Source organism: Corvus hawaiiensis, chromosome 18 (genome assembly GCF_020740725.1).
Source record: "Corvus hawaiiensis isolate bCorHaw1 chromosome 18, bCorHaw1.pri.cur, whole genome shotgun sequence".
NCBI classification, from domain to species: Eukaryota; Metazoa; Chordata; class Aves; order Passeriformes; family Corvidae; genus Corvus; species Corvus hawaiiensis.
In genome coordinates, this window is record NC_063230.1 from 2,031,569 (window position 1) to 2,049,520 (window position 17,952).

At 55.4% G+C, this 17,952-nt stretch overlaps 2 protein-coding genes across 4 annotated transcripts; one reads left to right on the forward strand and one right to left on the reverse strand.

Moving 5' to 3' along the window:
- Positions 1-512: 512 nt before the first annotated feature.
- ZMAT5 (zinc finger matrin-type 5) lies at positions 513-15,559 on the reverse strand. 3 transcript variants are annotated; one of them, XM_048323051.1, is made up of 6 exons: positions 15,495-15,559; positions 10,401-10,623; positions 9,976-10,038; positions 9,454-9,534; positions 3,196-3,307; positions 513-755 (listed from the first exon to the last, which is right to left on the reverse strand). In XM_048323051.1, the coding sequence occupies exons 2-6, from the start codon at positions 10,525-10,527 to the stop codon at positions 626-628; spliced, it is 513 nt and encodes a 170-aa protein (XP_048179008.1). In that variant the 5' UTR covers positions 10,528-10,623; positions 15,495-15,559; the 3' UTR covers positions 513-625. The 3 variants fall into 3 exon arrangements, with proteins under 3 accessions (XP_048179008.1, XP_048179009.1, XP_048179010.1); XM_048323052.1 differs by having other exon boundaries at positions 10,401-10,626; positions 15,495-15,525; XM_048323053.1 differs by lacking the exon at positions 15,495-15,559 and adding an exon at positions 15,363-15,461.
- Positions 15,560-15,640: 81 nt separating this feature from the next.
- LOC125335437 (cytochrome b-c1 complex subunit 9) lies at positions 15,641-17,159 on the forward strand. Its single transcript, XM_048323055.1, has 2 exons — positions 15,641-15,843; positions 16,914-17,159. The coding sequence occupies exons 1-2, from the start codon at positions 15,703-15,705 to the stop codon at positions 16,950-16,952; spliced, it is 180 nt and encodes a 59-aa protein (XP_048179012.1). The 5' UTR covers positions 15,641-15,702; the 3' UTR covers positions 16,953-17,159.
- Positions 17,160-17,952: the final 793 nt, after the last annotated feature.

The window sequence follows — 17,952 nt, forward strand, 5'->3', positions numbered from 1 at the left end:
TGCAGCACCCACCTCCCTTCCTGAGACAGCCAAGGGCTCACCCCACCCCTTCCCAGCAAGGAGAGATGACTCAAACTCTCACTGTGGAGAAACCTTGGGATATTTTCCCTCCTTGCCCCTCGCCTCCAGCACAGCAGGAGCAGGGCTGAGGGAAGCTCCTCAGGCTCTCCATTGGGAGCTCCAGCACCCGGACCCAGGCAGGGTCACACCCTGAACTGATCAGGAACAAACACGGCACAAACACCCGAGGAAATTAAAGCCTGGATCCTTCTGCAGCCTGGATCACAAAGCCCAGCATGGAGCTGGACTGAGAGCAGGCAGCAGCGACCTGAGGGGATGGATCCTACCCTGGGAAATGGGGAATGTCTGCTCCAGGTGACAACAGACAGCCCCTGTGAGGGGCTGGAGCTCTGCTGAGCAGGGATCCCCGTTCCAGAGGCAGGGAGAGAGCCACGGGAGTGGCTCAGGCAACGGGAGGCTGCCAGGGGAGCAGGAACACGACACACACAGGCTGCAATGGGCGGGGGGAGGGTTTATTGATATCAAAGTGAGTATAAATAATCCTGTTCCTTCCCGGAGCAGAGGCAGCCAGCCAGCCCCAGCCAGGCTCTGGGGTGCCACTGCCTCAGCCCCACTGCAGGTTGGGGGGCACCGGCCACCCCCCGGGCGGGGGGGCCTGCAGGGACAGGGGCAGCTCCTGCACTGGTGGCCAGCCCGGAGGGTACTGGAAAGGCACTGGTTTCTCAGGAAGAGCACTGCGAGGGAAGATGGAAAGGGATGAGGTGAGAAGCAGCGTCTCAGTCTGACACCAAGGCCATGCTGGGCTTCCCTGTGCCCCCCCCAGTAGCCCCCAAAGAGAAGGGGCTGGCAGAGGAGGGTTTTGGTTATCACCAAATGGGTTCATTCACCCCCTCATCCCAAATCCAGCACCAGAACAGTTGTGTGACCATTCCCAGCCTATCCAAGCAGTGCTTCCTAACACAGCGTGTGCCGGTGAAAACTCAGGTGGGAACACTGAGGTGAGAGGCTCTGGGGTGGAGGAGCAGCACAGCCCCCCGAGAGGGGCTCAGCAGGGCTGGTCCCAGCCCCTCCATGCCCACTCCTCACACAGCTGAGCTGAGAGAAGAACAAACAAAATGAGCAGATGTTTCTTTCCGAGCAGCCCGGATCCCGAGCCAGCTGTGCACTTCCCGAAGGACAAGGACCCCTCGGAAACAGAGGAGCTGCCAAACCAGCGGGGTGTGCTCACCAGAGGACCCTTCAGCAGAGGGAAGAGGCTTCTCCCCCGCCCCACAGCCTGGGAATCACTCTGTCCCTGCCCCTCTCCCTCAGCTTTACTGGTCGAGGCCACTGCAAACACCACACTGGGATGAAGGAGTGCAGGAGCAAGAAGCATCTCTCTCTTGCCTCCAGCTTGACCGGGGCACGTTTAAATTCATGGCAAACGTACCTTTTCCATTAATTCCCAAGTGCAGGAAGCTCATTTGTTCTCTCACACAAGCCCTGACAGCAGCCTTGCAGCTTCTCAGGCCTCTACCTCCGATCCTGATGAATCTTTTTAATTGTTATGCCAGAAGAAATCTAATCAAACTCCTTTACATAACCCCGGGGAGAAGCAGCACCCTCCTCTCCCTGCGGGGCCATGGCCCAGAGCCAACTACAGGAGTAGTTTTCCAGGAGCATTTTCCAGGCAACTAACACAGAGCAAAGTCACTTGGTTTAAGGTTTATCCCCTCAGTGGGGATTCTCCAGAGCCCAGGGTGAGGCAGGACCATGAGGACACACACCAGCCCCTCCAGGCAGGGATATTTGGTGTCATTCCCTCAGCACTGTGGCTCAGGCACACGGTGGATACGGAGCAGAGGGAATGCTGCAAGGTGGAGCAGCAGAGCCATCACCTAATGAGCTGTTCCCTGAGCAGCAGGACTAATCAATAGGGAGGATGCTGCCTGGGTACTCAATTCCCTGGGGTCTCATGAGTTACAAGTGCCCTATCAAAGGTTTACCTACAGCTGGAGCGTTCCCTATGGCTGTCCCACATGGATTCTCCAGTGGCCAGCAAGGTCAAGAATATTTCCTTTCTGAAGGTGTTCATGGGATCCCTCTCCTCTACCCACTTCCACACTCACGGAACTTGTGGCATCTCAGAAGCTTTGAGGCCTTGGACCCTGTTCTGATGGAAATCCACACTGCACGTTTCCTTTGGAAATTGGTAAAAATCAATCCCATGAAATGAGGGGCTGGAGGGCACAAGGGGAGAACAGAGATGATCAGGAGAGGCGTTGGCAAGGCTGGAGAGAGGAAGGGAAGTTCCAACAGTTGGTGTTTAGTTCCTGTAGCAGATGGTTTCTGAGGCTGCAGGGACAGGGAGGCTGGAAAAAGAGCAACAACCCTGGAAATTTGTTTTGTGCATCAGGGACCAAGTTCTGAAGGTCTGAACATTCCTCTGGGTATGACCAAGTAGTTCTGAAGGTCTAGAAATTCCTCTGGGAATAGTGATGGCTGTCTTCTGTTAAGAGCTGATCTACCCCAAGTTCCAGGGATTTACAGGCAGGATAAACAAAATGGGGCAAGTGATGTGTAGGGGACAGGAATGTGGGCACCTCTGCAAGGCCAAGGGCAGACAAGCCGAGGGACGGAACAATCCCAGAGCAACAAGCTCAGACAAGCACCAGAAGGAAGATCCTGCCCAGTCCAAACACAGAGAGGACGGGAACAAACAGAGAAAGAACAGAAGAGAGATTTGGCACCTGCCCAAATGTCATCCCATTAAGTCTGCGGCACAGTCAGGTGAGCGAGGAAACAGCCAGCACCCGAATCCGAACGGATACTGTGAGGAGGAGCCAGCTCCACCCTCCCTGGCAGGCAGGGGATGGGGGAGCTGTCAACAGATGAAAGCAGGCTCCTGCCGCTGAGCCCCGGGCGTTAATGAGGCAGCACAGCACCGGCTCTGTCCTCGCAGGTGTGTCTGCGCACTCCGCAGAGAGCAAGGGGCACCCCTCTGCTTGCGCCCCAAGTGTGTCCCCTGTGCACACATCCCTGACAGGGGCAGCCAGGGCTGGATCTACACACGTGCCCCTCACGAGTGCTGGCTGGGTGTTGGCACCTCTGACCCCCTGCACCCTCCGCTATCCCAGCCCTCCTGTGGGATCCCCCTCTGCTGGGATCCCCTGCATGATCCCCAGTCCCCAGTACCTGTTACTCTGAGCTGCACTCAGCCTCTGGGCTCTCTTGTCCAGCCAGTCCTCGATGGTGCCAGGAGGGATATCTGCTCCCTCCCTCTGCAGCTCCTTCAGCCTTTTCTCTCCTGCTTGAGAGAGAGATTGAGATCAGAGAGGGCTGGATCAGAGGGAGGGCCATGAGAGACAGAGCCACCAGGCCCTTGTCCTTTCACTCCATTAAACCTGCTGCTCATTACCCTGTACAGTTTACAGGGTGGAGAGAGTGTGCACCTCCTCCTCCTCCTCCTCCTCTGCCCTCCTGCCATCTGATGCTTGGAGCCATCCCTGGTGACAGCTCCAGCCAGGCAGAGCAGGGGACAGGAGCTAAGCCAGCACGGTGGCAGTTTGGGCACTGAGGGGAGTCTGACACCTCTCCCCCGGGACTGATCACCCTCATCCTCGCCTGGAACAGCCTTGGCTGGCCCTAAGCCGTTTCCAGAGCCGTGTCCCTCCAACTGGCAGCAGTGACTGTGCCACCCCTGCCCTGCTAGGTGGGAGTGACAGGGACAGTGTTGGGATCGATGCAGCCTTGGCAGCTCGGGAGAGTCTCGGGAGGTTCCAGGTGCGTGTTCCAGCCGGCAGACGGATCCCGGAGCTGCTGTCAGGGCTGGTTAAGGAGCTCGCTGCCTGATGTGTCCCCAATCCCTGCACAGCCCAGGCAGAGCTGTCACCAGCCCAGGGGCAGAACCAGGGCAGAGAGAACCAGGAGACAAGTTCCTGCATTTAGAACCATGGAATGGTTTGGTTGGAAGGGACCTTAGAGCCCATCCAGTGCAACCCCTGCCATGGGCAGGGACACCTCCCACTGTCCCAGGCTGCTCCAAGCCCCAATGTTCAACCTGGCCTTGGACACTGCCAGGGATCCAGGGGCAGCCCCAGCTTCTCTGGGTACCCTGTGCCAGGGCCTGCCCACCCTCAGAGGGAAGAATTTTTTCCATACATCACAGAATTACAGAATCAATTAGGTTCTGGAGAGATCATTGAGTCCAACCTATATCTAACCTCTTTCAGTTTGAACCCATTACTCCTTGTTCTATTTCTCATGCAAGTTAGGAATGAGGAAGGAAACCAGCAGGAAACTTCTGCTGTTTACTGAATCAAGATTTCAACCCCTCCAGTCACTCTGGAAGGGCTGTGTGGGGCAGGTGCCCACAGGCACCCCCCGGGGAGAAGGCACAGAGCCAGCATGGCTGCCCAGTTAGCAAAGCTCCCCAGTTGCCCCCAGCTGCAGGGAGGGAGCTGGTGGTGAACAGGTCTAGCAGGAGTCCTGACACAGCCACACTCCTGCCAGCACATCAGGGATGAGGACAAGCCCCCAGTGATCCCATCTCCAGCCTACTGGAAACTTCCCACCTAACAGAACAGGGAACTCAGAAAACCAAACACCAGTGATGATAAAAAGGAAGCAGAGGCAGCTGCGTGTCATTCCCTCTGCCCCACTCATCCATCCCTCCGGGGGATCCCTGATCCCATTCAGGGATCAAGGTGCCTGCAGCCATGCCCTGCAGGAGCCTGCTTCACACCCACCCATATGTCACACGTTTAAGGAAAATATTATACCTTTGCAGACAGGGTGTGAAATTAATAGTGCTTGGGCAGAGTGAAGGATCACTTCATCCTACTGGTGGCAACCAATTATTCATCTGCCTGTTGAATACTAATTGGGATGGCAGGGATGTGCTACACAATGAGCAGCCAGATGGATAATTTGTCACCCAGCCTTTTCAGCCGCTGCTGCTGCTGCTGGGTGGGGTGATGATGTGCCCAGTGCCACCACAGCCAGCCCACTGTGGTCCTGATGTCTGGGTGCTGCTCTGAATCCGTCGATAAGGTCAGAGAAAGGAATGTTCCAGTCTCCCACAGTTGTTCCCAAGGATCTAAGCCCCAGCAGAGCTACCTGGGGTGAACCCGACCAACAGGCCAGGTGGGGGAATGGGGAAGCAAGAAGCTCAGCCTGGAGAGCTGGGCACTGCTCACACTCAGGGTTAGACTCACCTGGCAACCTTGAGCATCTTATTTCCCTTTGTTCCACGTTTTTCCACCTCCTGAGCACATCCCACCTCGGCAAGGGTACAAGCAGTGGCTGTGAGAGGCTTCAATGAGGCAGGGAAGAAAATCACAGAGAAAAACCTCTCCCACCTCTCTGTACCACTGCAATTTCCTCTTCCTCCAACTCCCAGCCCCAACAGAGAACAGAGCATAAACAGCTGAAGCTTCTCTGTTCAGAGCAGGGAGCCCCAAGGTACCACACCAGGGATGGGGCAGCCACAACTCAAGGTCCCATCCAAAAAAGTTCACTGGATGCCATGGGACCACTCCAGGCTCACCCTGCCCCAAATGAGGCCTCAGGTATCCACATCAGAAAGACATCCAGCTGTCTCCCTGTTCTCACAGCTCCAGGAGCTGCTGCTCCGGAGCATTCCAACCCTCAGGCTCAGAAATACGGTAGCAGAGACAGGCAACTCTCCAGCTCTGCCCACCTTGCTGATGTCCATGTCCCTCTGGAGCACACACATCCCATCCAGGGATCACCGAATGCACCCTGAGATTGGAAATACTCCCTGAATGCCAACAGATATTCCAAGAAGCAGCTCTGAAAGGCCTTTACCAGCCCCTGCTCCCCACAGGTGGCCGTGCAGCCAGACAGGTGTGAAGGTACTTCCTCCTCCTCCTCCTCACTGTGGTGTTTGCTTCAAAGTCTAATTACAGCCCATTAAAAGAGCATCTGTAGTCATGAAATGCCTCTGATGATGCCAGAGTGGGGTCCACATTTATCTTCTCTCCCCAGGCAACTTTTCCCATGGGTTTTCTTCTTGAAAAAGGCATTGCTGTATGAGAGATGGAACCCCCAGTACGGGCAGGTCACCCAGCAAGGAGATGCACAGGAGATCCTTCAGCTCCATCCAGCAAAGAGACGCACAGGGAATCACTCAGCTGCCTCCCTGGTGGATGATGTGGAACCCCAACTCCTCCAGAGCACAAGAACAGCACCAGGGCGTGGCTGAGTTGAGGCTGAGGAGCCCCTGCAAGAGGAGCAGCCGAACAAGCAACCGCCCTGCAGCCGAGTGCCAGCGTTCCTCCCGCTCCCCGCCCAGTTAAACCAGTTGACTCCAGCCACCCCAGCGGGGTCCCTCAGATCCTTTCAACCTCATGGCCATCCTGCAAACACTCACCCAGCTGTGCCCTCCCCTCACAGCCCTGGCTGGCTGGAGGCACCAGAGCCCAGCCAGGTCGATCCCACCCGCACCGGGGACACGGATTAGAGGGGAGCCAATAACTCCGAGCAAGGAGATGGCAATTTGACAGTGACTTTTCCTGACATGACTGTACTTAAAATGACAGCCTGGAAGTGTCTGGCTGATGAATGATGCAGCAGATGCAGAAGGCTAATGCTTTGATGGGGGAACAGCTGGGAATATGAGCTTGCTCCCTGCTGAAGGTGTAAACTGTTGCTTCTTGATGAGGATATTCTACAGGGTGCAGAGATGCTGACGCCTAAGTAGGCCAGGCTCCAAGCTGTTCTAGAACAGGGAATCATCCAGAATTTTTCCTACTTAACCCACAAAACTCACACAAACGACAGGGTGGACTCCCAGCACTAAAAAGGCCAAATGTTAAGGATAATGTCACGTTTCCTTTGGCTGCGATAAAAATGCTTCGTTATCAAGGTGAGTTCACTGACACGGAGCTACCAACACCAAACACTCACAGGGACTCAGGGACAGGTTCAATATTTACATGATAAAAAAGTGCCATCACGGTTCAGCTGGGTTAAAAAAAATTCAGACATGGCTTTGCCTGCACCACAGCAGAGGAAAGGGGGTTAAGCAGCACAGTGGGCCCACCAGAAGAGCATCCCCCACCAGCCTGGCCACCCCCAGCATGGTCAGCCCAGGCTTGGGAAGGCTCTGGAGCTTCCAGCCTCTCAGCTCATCTCAAATCTCTGACCACCCCTGGCTCCAAACCTGTCAAAATCTCACACTGGGTCAGTGAGAGACAGCCTGATCCAGATTGCTCCAATCCCGCTGGCTGCGGCTTGGGATGGCTCTCACGGCACAGAAACCCTGAGACTGAGTGGGAATGCACGTGGGACATTACTGATGGAGGATCCATCAGTGTGAATTGCACACCCTGCCACACGTGAGCTTGTCCTCAACTCTGCCCTCAGCCCCAGCACCTGAGACACACGGGTGCTTTGGCAGCTGAAGGGGTGCTGAAACGTCCCTGTGACTCACCAGACAGCATCTGATCCTTCCATCCAGTCTGTTACCTCTCCTCCACCAAATCCCTCTGATCAGAGTCTGTGTGATGCCCAAAGCCACACCAGGAGAGAGGTGAGCAGGACTGAATTCTCCCAGCAAGCACCCCCTGTCCCCCAGCCATCGCTCCTTCAGGGTTAATTGGTAAATGAAATGTTTGACTCCAGAACACAAATGCAAGGTTTCCCAGTAATCTCCCTGGAATTGGCTCTCAGCAGCCAATCCTGCACTTACACCGACCCGTTTGACACAAGTCAATACTCAGTAACAAGTGTAATTGGCAAGGAAAGCTGCCCGAGCGCAGAGGAGCTGCCAGCCTTCCCTGCTCCGCTCCAGAGAGCTCCCACTTCCCCTGCAGGAACAGCCAGCGCCTGCAAATGCTACAGGTTCCTGTGTCTGTCACTCTGTGCCACCCTCGAGAGCCCAGCAGAGGGGGGTCAGGGAGAGGCTCTGGCTGCAAGGTGACTCTGGGAAGGGCTGGAGCGCTCCGTGCCCGCCCTGGTTTTATCGACCGCCAGTGGCGCTCAGAGATTGATTCAGAGTCACCTCGGGGGCTCACACACTGACTCAGCATGGCCTGGAATAGCTCTGTGCTGCCTGCCTGCCTCCCCCTGGCTCCCCTGAGCTCTTCCTCCCCAAATGGGATCCCTCTGAGGGCCAGGAGAAGCTCTACCCCACGCACTCTCCCCCATCTCACATCCCACACTTCCAACACTTCAGCCTGGCTTTGCCAGACTCTTGGCAAAACAACAGCTGGCTCCAGCGAGGATGTGGGCATGAGAGCTGCTCCAAGCTGGGCTGCACTGGGACACCAGCTCGGGGAAGGGATCCTTCTCTACTCCACACTGTGAGGCCACATCTGGGTGCTGTGCCCAGTGCTGGGCTCCCCAGTACAGACACAATGGGCATAAACCAAAGTAAAGGAATTTCCGTTAGGAATTTCTATTTAAATATTTAAAAATAGATACTTTTTTATTATGAACCTAGTCAAACAGTGGATCAGGTCACCCACAGAGTTTCCAGCCTTGAGATATTCAAAATACAACTGAGCATCCTGCTTGAGTTCACCCTGCTTTCAGCATGGTTGGGATCAGATGATCTCCAGTGGAGATTTCAACCATTCCACAAGTTCTCACCAACACCTCACTCAAACTCCCTGGAAGTGTCCAAGGCCAGGCTGGATGGGGCTTGGACCAACCTGGTCTAGTGGAAGGTGTCCCTGCCCATGGCAGGGGTGGAATGAGCTGAGCTTTAAGATTCCTTCCCACCCAGCCCAGTCTGTGATTTTCCTTAACCACTAAAGTAACAACTCCTATGGAGAAAACACAGCTACCACCTCTTTTCCCTAAAAGAAAAGTAGTTCCAAGAATGGAAGTCCCAGAATGAGAAAAAGTTCAAAAGTGCTCTGCAGACTCCCAGCAGGGAGCAGCTGCCATCCACCCTCTGCCCACTCTTCACTTCCATCCAAAGCCACCCAAGCAGAGGCTGTTTCTGGATCCAGGACCCCTTTCACAGCCCGACAGCAGGACAGCTCTTCCCACCAGCTCTTCCCACGGGTGGAAGCAGCAGCTCCCTGGTAATAGCAGCAAGGTGGGGGGAAATCAAATCCATAAATTTAAGGGGATGTGATGTACCAGTGCCCTCTGCTGCTGACAGTTTTTATTCCCTGACTGAACAAAACCCCGAGGGCTCACGAAGCCCACTCCAAACTCTTGCTGCCAAGTGGTAACAGCACTGCTCAGCTCCAGGTTTGTGTCTGTGCCAGCAGCTCGAGAGCAGGCAGCATATGACAAACTGCAGCACTTCCAGGCTCACACAGCACTGGGGAGCAGGAGGGAGGGATCCACGCTTGGCTAGCTCTGTGCAGGCAGCAGGGGATCACAGCCTGCACGACCCCCCCCCCCCGCAGGACCCCCCTGCAGCAACTCTCCCTTCAAGGAGATCCCTGGACATTGCCTTGTTGGAGGACTCACCTTGAACCTGGGCACTCAGCTTCTCCAGGTCCTGCTCTGTCATGTGGGAAAATCTGCAGTTGGACCCAAAATCACACTGTCCTGGAATGAAATGGTGAGATTTGAAAATTCTATTTCAATTTCAAAATCCTCTAGATTAGATATTAGGAAATATTTCTTCACAGAAAGGGTTGTAAAGCATTGGAATGGGCTGCCCAGGGAAGTGGTGCAGTCACCATCCCTGCAAATGTTCAAAAAAATGTGTGAATGTGGCACCTGGGGACATTGTTTAAAAGTAAACATGGTGGTGCTGTATTGACATTTGGACTTGGTGATCTTAAAGGCCTTTTCCAACTTTAATGATTCTGGGAAAAGCCACAGAGTTCCATGAGAACCACCCACACGAGGTCCCTGTGCAGGCAAACCCAGGCTCCATCACACCTGGATGCCAGACACAGGCCCAAACCCCTCCCTCCAGCCTTGGGCTGGCTCTGGAAGGAGCTGCTGGAGCCAGGCCCTTATCTCCACCTCAGAACTGCTCACCTGTTTGCAGAAACTTCCGACAAGGTTTCTTGGTCTGCTCCTCCTGCAGGATAGCAGCAGCATCTGGGGAGACAAAGGATGAACCCAGGTAAAGATCCTGGGCACAGCAATATCCCATCGTGTCTGGGACCAGAAGGAAGCAGAGGGACACCCAGGCAATGGTTTCACAGCCAGTTTAACCCATTGCCACCACACTCCTCAGGCTGGCACTAACACACCTGGAGCTGTGTGGTGAGACAGGTCAGAGCCACACACAAGGATTTCACCTCTGAGACTGCTTGAGGCAGCAGCATCAAGTGCTCAATTTGCAGGCACACAGAGTGTATAAACCATCAGTGCTGATTTATTTTCTATTCCCACTCCCCCCCTCATCCATCACCTCCCCAGTCCCAGAAAGGGAGCGGCAGACAGCTGGGAGCACCCACCTCGGAATAAGTCGTACCAGAGTCTCTTAGCCCGGAGATGCTGCACTCCATTGAGGTGTTTCTTCCTGTTGTGCAGGTTGTCCTGGAAGGATCTGTCACAGTAGTCACAGAAGTACCTTTTCCCCATCTCTCTCCTGGCAAAACAGCATCAGCATGTCCTGGAATCACCAGGCAGCTCCTCGGCGCCCAGCCATGGGAATGGAGGATCCAGGATTTACAGCGCCTGCTTCCAAAGGAGGAGAACTCAAATCACTTGGGGTTGGCAGACAGAGAAAGAGGTGAGACCCAACAGTTTATATCCTTGTCCATCACAGACTGCTGGGGCAGGATCTGCTGCTTGTACATGGGAGAAAAGGCTTGGATCTGCATTTATCTCTGTCACCCAAAGCAACAACAGCTCTGCTGGAAGGATTCTCCTTCCCTGAGTTCAGACCACATGAAACAGAGAGCCAAAGGCTCCAGGCAAGGTGCAGCACAAACCATCCAAGGTGCAAACAGGAGGAGCTGGAGGTGCTGGGGACCTTTGACCACAACCTCCACGAGCTGACACAAAAGAGGAAGGAAACTCCCTGGTGTCCATCTCTGCAAAGTGAGGAAGAAACTCAGCAAAGCAATTTATTTTATCCTCAAACATAAAACCAAAGCTCACCTCACCTGTCCTGCAGGTGGGAAGCTGCACTACAAGCACTACAGGACATATTTCCTACAACCCACTGAGCCACCTGTTTTTTCCTGTACATCATGGATTGCTCTCCTCATCCTCCCCAGCCTCTGGCACCAAGGTTGAGCACAGCACTAAGATCACAACAGAATTTGGGAGCTCCCACCTGGGCTGGCCCTGGAGCCACTGGCAGTGCAGGTGAGATGAGCCTTATCCTTCAGGCACCTGCCCCCTTTGGATGTCCCTGCTGGAGGTACAACAGACACCCTGAAGGAGCTGCAAGCTCTCTCCTGAGGGATATAAAAGCACCTGATGAGTGGCAAAGATGGATGGACTGGGAGATAAACTCCAAAAGCAATTCTCCAGGTTCTGACACTTTGACAGCCGAATGCATTTTAAAAATGGCATGGAGACTGGCATGAGAAATAAAGATTTTATAAATAAAACGGGTCTGGAATCAATCACAGCCTCCTGGCCAATTCCTCTGGCTCAGTAGGACGAGCAGAGCACCAGGCAATCCCTCAGAGCCCGGCGTGCCCAGCTCAGGCAGGGCTGCCAAGCCTCCTGCCAGACATCCATCCCAGCACGAGCACCAGCACCACGCTGCCTTCCCTCCCCTGCTCACCAGAACTGCTGCTTCGAAATCAAACCCCACACCACGAGTTAAAGCAAAGCTGCATTCGATGGAAAGACCTTCTGAGATTTTTAAAATTGGATTGAAAACCTCCACACCGAAGGTAAAATGTTCAGATGGTCCAAGTGAACTGGAAATTTCGTGTTGAGGTTCTTTCCTTGGGGGGTGAGGATTGGCCACGCCCCAGCTGCGTGTGCTGGGACCCCAAACCCTCCACGCCCTGGGCTGATCCCAACTCAGCTCTGCAGGGCTTGAGGTCTGAAATCATCCTCCTCCAGCCCAAGAATCCAAACCCAAGTGTTGCTTAATGAGCACGGAGCCATAAATTCCCTCAGTCTTTACATCCCTGAGTTTTGGAGCCAGATTTGCAGCGCTGTGGTGGGGCTGCTGCAATTCAGAGGGAACATGTCCGGCCCACTGGCAGGGGCTGCTTTTAAATACTGAAAAATCCCTGTTCCACATGTTATTCCATAGTCTCCCAAAGTTCCTGGTGACACAAAAAGCTCCCTGTCTCAGCTGCTGGCTCCTGCACTCCATCTCTGCAGAAGAGAACGCTGCAAACAGGGAAAACAAATGAGATTCTGCAGTGGTCCCACACAAGTTTCCAGAGATCTCCCAGGGAATTCTGCCTGCGGAAGCCCAGCAGCAGCCAGCCTTTGAAATCGTATTTCAAACTTTCTCTTTCATCACCCCGACAGCAATAATTGCAGAAGCTCCTTCCCCCTCCTCCCCCAACACGCAGGGCAGAAAGCTCCTGCAGATTCCAGACAGCCAGATCCCACATCCCACGGCTGCCTGCTCCCAAATTCTCCAAGCAATTGCCATTGCAGGGGACGGACGGAATGTAAAAAGCAATTAGAGGAGTATCAGATTCTCCCTGAGACTTCCCCCTTCAGTGATTATACCCAACACTTATTCCCAAGGATTCCACTGCACGGATACCTTGCTGGGTTCTGCCAACTCTCTGCAGCACCAGCACTTCCCAGCGCTCTGCGAGTCCGGAGGAATAAAAAGCTGCTTCTGAGCAGCACCAACCTATTTCCATCTCCCCAAACGGCTCCAGCAATAAACAAAGAGCATTATTCAGCTGAAAATGGAGATGGTTCCTAATTAAATCCATCTTAGTCATTATGAAATAAAGTAAATGTAGCTGTTCTATAAAGAACTGCCTCAGCTTGGCCGTTTCCTCTCAGCATCTCCAGCCCCTGATTTGCAACTGAATCAGGGCGCTCAGACCTGGACCCACCGCAGCCATAAACGCTTCCAGCCAGGCTTTGTGCCAGCTTAAAAGTCTTCCTGAATAAATGCAAATACAAAAAAAACCCACCCAGGGCTCTGTGTTGTATGAAAGTGTAACAGAAATGCTGTGCTGTGCCTCCTGGAGCCCTGCTGGGTGAGCAATGCCCTGTTGTGAGGCACCTCCAAAGTGCGTCCCTCAGCCTTGGGCCAGCTCCAGCCGAGATCTCATGTGCACCATCCTACATTTTCCCTTCTCCAGCTGCTGCCGGAACACTGCACGCTGCTCTGAATCAGCTGCAGATTTTATCTGGGACTCTCCGGGGTGTTTCACCGGGCAGAGGGAGGAAGGTGACCCCGGAAGGGGCACAGACTCCTTTGTCCGAGGGGAGCTGCTGCTCTCCACACCAAACCCCGAAGGTGCTGCTGGGCCGTGACCTCAATTTCCTGCTTTCTCACAGCCCGGGCTCGGGGCCATTCCAGCCACTTTGGATATCCAGGCAGATGTGAATTAATTAAATCCAAGTGTCAGGCTTATGATACTCAGCTGCCAATTTAAACGGGCTCAGATCTGTGGGGAGACTTGGAACGGCAGCAGAGTGTGCCAGCACCTTCCTGATGACAGAGGAACAGATCCTGCTTTCCATCACACCCAGAGGAAATCATGGAATCATGGAGTGGTTTGGGTTGGAAGGGACATTAAAGCCCATCCAGTGCCACCCCTGCCATGGCAGGGACACCTCCCACTGTCCCAGGCTGCTCCAAGCCCCAGTGTCCAGCCTGGCCTTGGACACTGACAGGGATCCAGGGGCAGCCACAGCTGCTCTGGGCACCCTGTGCCAGGGCCTGCCCACCCTCCCAGGGAACAATTCCTGCCCAAAATCCCATCCAGTCCTGCCCTCTGGCACTGGGAAGCCATTCCCTGTGTCCTGTCATAGACTCATGGAATGGTGTGGGTTGGAAGGGGCCTTAAAGATCTCATTCCAACCCCTGCCACAGGCAAGGGTCACCTTCCACTGGAAATCCAGAGCTAAGTTTGGGATTAACACCAACCTGACCATACACAAACCATCCTGGTGGCAGCAATTAATGGGCGATTGGGGGAATTTGTCTTAGATAATCCAGAGGAGTTACATTTGAAAAATAACAATTGAGTTTTTCTGAGCTCTGCTCTGTGGTGACCAGTGACAGAACCCAAGGGAGCGGCTGGAGCTGTGTCAGTGCAGGCTCAGGCTGCACAGCAGGGAAAGGTTCTTCCCCCAGAGGCTGCTGGGCACTGCCCAGGCTCCCCAGGGAATGGGCACGGCCCCGAGGCTGCCAGAGCTCCAGGAGCGTTTGGACAGCGCTGCCAGGGATGCCCAGGGTGGGGTTGTTGGGGGGTCTGGGCAGGGCTGGGAGCTGGATCCATGATCCTGGTGGGTCCTTTCCCACTCGGGATATTCTGGGGTTCCAAAGGGATAACACTACCCACAGAAATGTGCCAGGCACCTTCCAGAAAGAGCAGACATCTTGCCCTAACCCAGAAAAATTCCATGGATCCCCACAGTCACCATATGAGGGAGCAAACATAAATAAATCAGGAGAAATGACTCTGCAGCCAGACCTTGTGCTACTTCTGAGTGGGTGAGACAAACAAAACAACAGAGCAGCGTCACTTGAGGGTCTGCTCTGGAATTTCATGTAGATACTCGTTTAACAACAGCCCTGTGGGCAAACAGCTTCAGTGTTAGGATTCCCCTGGCCCACCCCGATCTGTTCTGCCTTCCGAAATCCAAATTTACCTCTCTCCCACCCGTGCTGGAGTCACCCCGGGGCTGCTCTGCCCTCACTGATGTTAAAAAGAGAGAAACACAAAGAGAGGGCAGCAAATGGGAACGTTCCCACTTTTGCTTTGCCACATGGGGCCAGGTCCCACTCTTCCCGAGGCCTCTGGAGCAGCTGTCAGACGGTCCTTTGGCTCTGGCACAGGGTGCCCAGAGCGGCTGGGGCTGCCCCTGGATCCCTGGCAGTGGCCAAGGCCAGGTTGGACATTGGGGCTTGGAGCAGCCTGGAATAGTGGGAGATGTCCCTGCCCATGGCAGGGGTGGAACTGGGAGGAGCTTCAAGGTCCCTCCCCACCCAAACCATTCCATGATTTATGAGCCCCACACCCCTCTCCTACTCCCCCCACACTGACACCAACCACCCCTTGCAACCCCAAGCTGCAGAAAACACCCCAAATCCCCTCCCACGCCCCCGCCGGGAGTGAGCTGAGAGCAGTGACCGCAACCCCTTTCCAGTCCCTGTCACCCTTGCCCGGACACCCCGGCAGGGCAGGGCAGGGCAGGGCAGGGCTGGCCCGGAGTGTCTCTGCCCCCCCAGCCCCGTCTGGGTCCCGCCCCAGCCCCACCCGCGGCCGGGCCGGTTTCACCGCACAAAGCCGGGCAGAGACCCCGGGGTTGCCCAGCGGAGGCCGCTGAGGAGAAGGCGGGAGAGCCAGGACGAGCGAAGCCTCACAGGGACCCCTCACACGGGGCCCTCAAACGGACCCCTCACACGGAGCACACCCGCCACGCTCACCCACCTCCGGCCAGGCCCGCGCCGCGCCGCCTACAACTCCCACAATACCCCACGGCAAGGGCGCACGCGCAGATCACAACCGGCACGTAGCGCGGCCTACAACTCCCAGCATGCCCCACGGCGCGCCCAGCACTGCGTCTTAATTACAGAGCACCGCCTACATCCCCCAGCAGCCCCCGCCACGCGGCGCAGGCGCGGAGCGCGCGGCCAAGATGGCGCTGCTGCGGCAGGTGTACGGGTCGCTGTTCCGCCGCACGTCCACATTCGCGCTGTCGGTCGTGCTGGGCGCGGTGCTCTTCGAGCGCGCCTTCGACCAGGGTGCGGACGCGCTCTTCGAGCGGCTCAACGAAGGGGTAAGGGCTGGGTAAGGCCCCGCCGGGGCCGCCCGCGCGCGGGCCCAGCGCTGAAGGTCAGGGCGGCCCCGCTGGGCCCTGCGCGGGCCTCGGCCCCGGCGCTCGCTGAGGGTCAGCGCGGCTGGGCCGCGCCCGAGGGGGCTCCGCGGCTGTCGTGGCGCTCGGTGGTCGGGGCTTCTCTGTCTTTGGGCTTCTCTGGCCGCTTGGAAGGGGCGTGCAAGGGGGTGGGGAGCGGGAGGGGTAAAAGGAGCTTGTTTTGTGCTCTGTAGAGCCCCGGCTTGGCCGATCTGCCCTTGGCAGAGGGAGGGGATTAGGGCTGGTGGCCTCAGGTGTCCCCAGCGTGAACCTTGGGTGAAAGGGGTCAAGTCGTCCTTAGGTTCCTGAGTACAGCAGTGACGGGATGATGACTGCAGGATACTGAGGCAGGCTTGGGGGAGACCTTAGATCCCCATTGAGTGCCTACAGAGGCTCCAGGAAGCTGGAAAAAGGCTTGGGACAAGGCATGGAGTGCCAGGACAAGGGGGAATGGCTTCCCAGTGCCAGAGGGCAGCGTTAGATGGGATATTGGTAAGGAATTCTTCCCTCTGAGGTTGGGGAGGCCCTGGCACAGGGTGCCCAGAGAAGCTGTGGCTGCCCCTGGATCCCTGGCAGTGCCCAAGGCCAGGCTGGATGGGGACAGTGGAAGGTGTCCCTGGCCATGGGAATGGCACTGGATGAGCTTTAAGGTCCCTTCCCACCCAAACCATTCCATGGTTCTATGAATAGGAATGTTCTGTGCATCCCTTATGTGCGGGAGCAGAACTGCCCTCTCCAGTCTGGGTGGGAATTCAAGGCAGTGGCTCTGGGCCACTAATCCAGACCAGGGGAAGGGGAATCTCTGCAGCTTCTTGCCTGTCCAGATTAGAAGCCAGGAGCCCCCATGTGCATCCTGTGTCCCCCAGATCCAGTACAGGACTCCATCACTGCGGCCCCAGGCAGGATAATTTGGGTTTTGGATTTTGTTATCCCAACACCACTGAGAAGCTGCCTAAAATATCTTGATTTTTTTTTCCTGCTTGTTTTCCACACAGAAACTGTGGAAACACATCAAGCACAAGTACGAGAACTGAGAGCTCAGCAGCAGGAGCCAGCCTGGGGTGGCTGCAGGCACTGCAGGGATGGGTTCAACCTCCTGAAACTGGGAATGGATTCCTGATGGAACAACTCCGAGCCAGCTACTGTCAGCCACCTCCTGATATGATGTGAAGCAAGATGGACTCAAGGAGTTCTGCTGCTGTACTCAACTCACTGTGTTCAAATAAAACTCCTGGTCCTGTCTTGTGCCTTTGTGTTCACCTCACTCATCCTTTGGCCTCTCTGTGACTCCTCCTCCTCTGGGAGGTGGAGCATCCTTAAAAGCCCTGATCCTTAGTTCCAAGGCACTGTCAGGAACCACGATGCCTTAACATGGATTTGAAAGCACTTAGCTGTGGTTCAGTGACAACCCTTGGCTTCTGCCTGGGAAGGGTGAGAAGCTGTCTGCTTCTGCTGGTCTGTCCACAGGAAAGGGGCTTAAAATCATTCCCAGCACCGTTTGTAGCTCAGATCTGATGGAGGTTCCTGGCCTGGCCCCTTTCAGAGCTGCCCTAACAGGGAGGAACGTGCTCTGCACTTTGAGCAGGCTGGGTGTGCCCAGCTCTGCTGGGCTGAGAATGGGGACCAGGTGTAACTTTCAGAGAGGAGGTGGATCCCTTTCCTAATTATTCCTGTGCCTTCTGCCTCCTCACATGGCTTGAGGAGCAGAAGTGATGTCAGGTTTGTGTGTCACACACCTGCCTCCATCCCACCTGACCCAAGGGAAGGTGCTGGAAAGGGAGAGGGATCACTCGGTGCCCCCCAGCAGCTGGCTCAGAGGAGTCATGGAATGGTTTGGATGGGAAGGGACTTTTAAGAGCGTCCAGTTCCTCCCCCCTGAACCTTCTCTTGCCCTGAGCAGAGTCATTCCCCTCTCCCTGAAGAGCCCAGCCCTGCCTGACCCTGTCAAACACTTCTTTCTACACGGGAAGGGAACTCTGGGCACTGCCTGGGGTAATGACTCAGTTAATTCCTCAGCTCTCAGGTGGCTGTAGG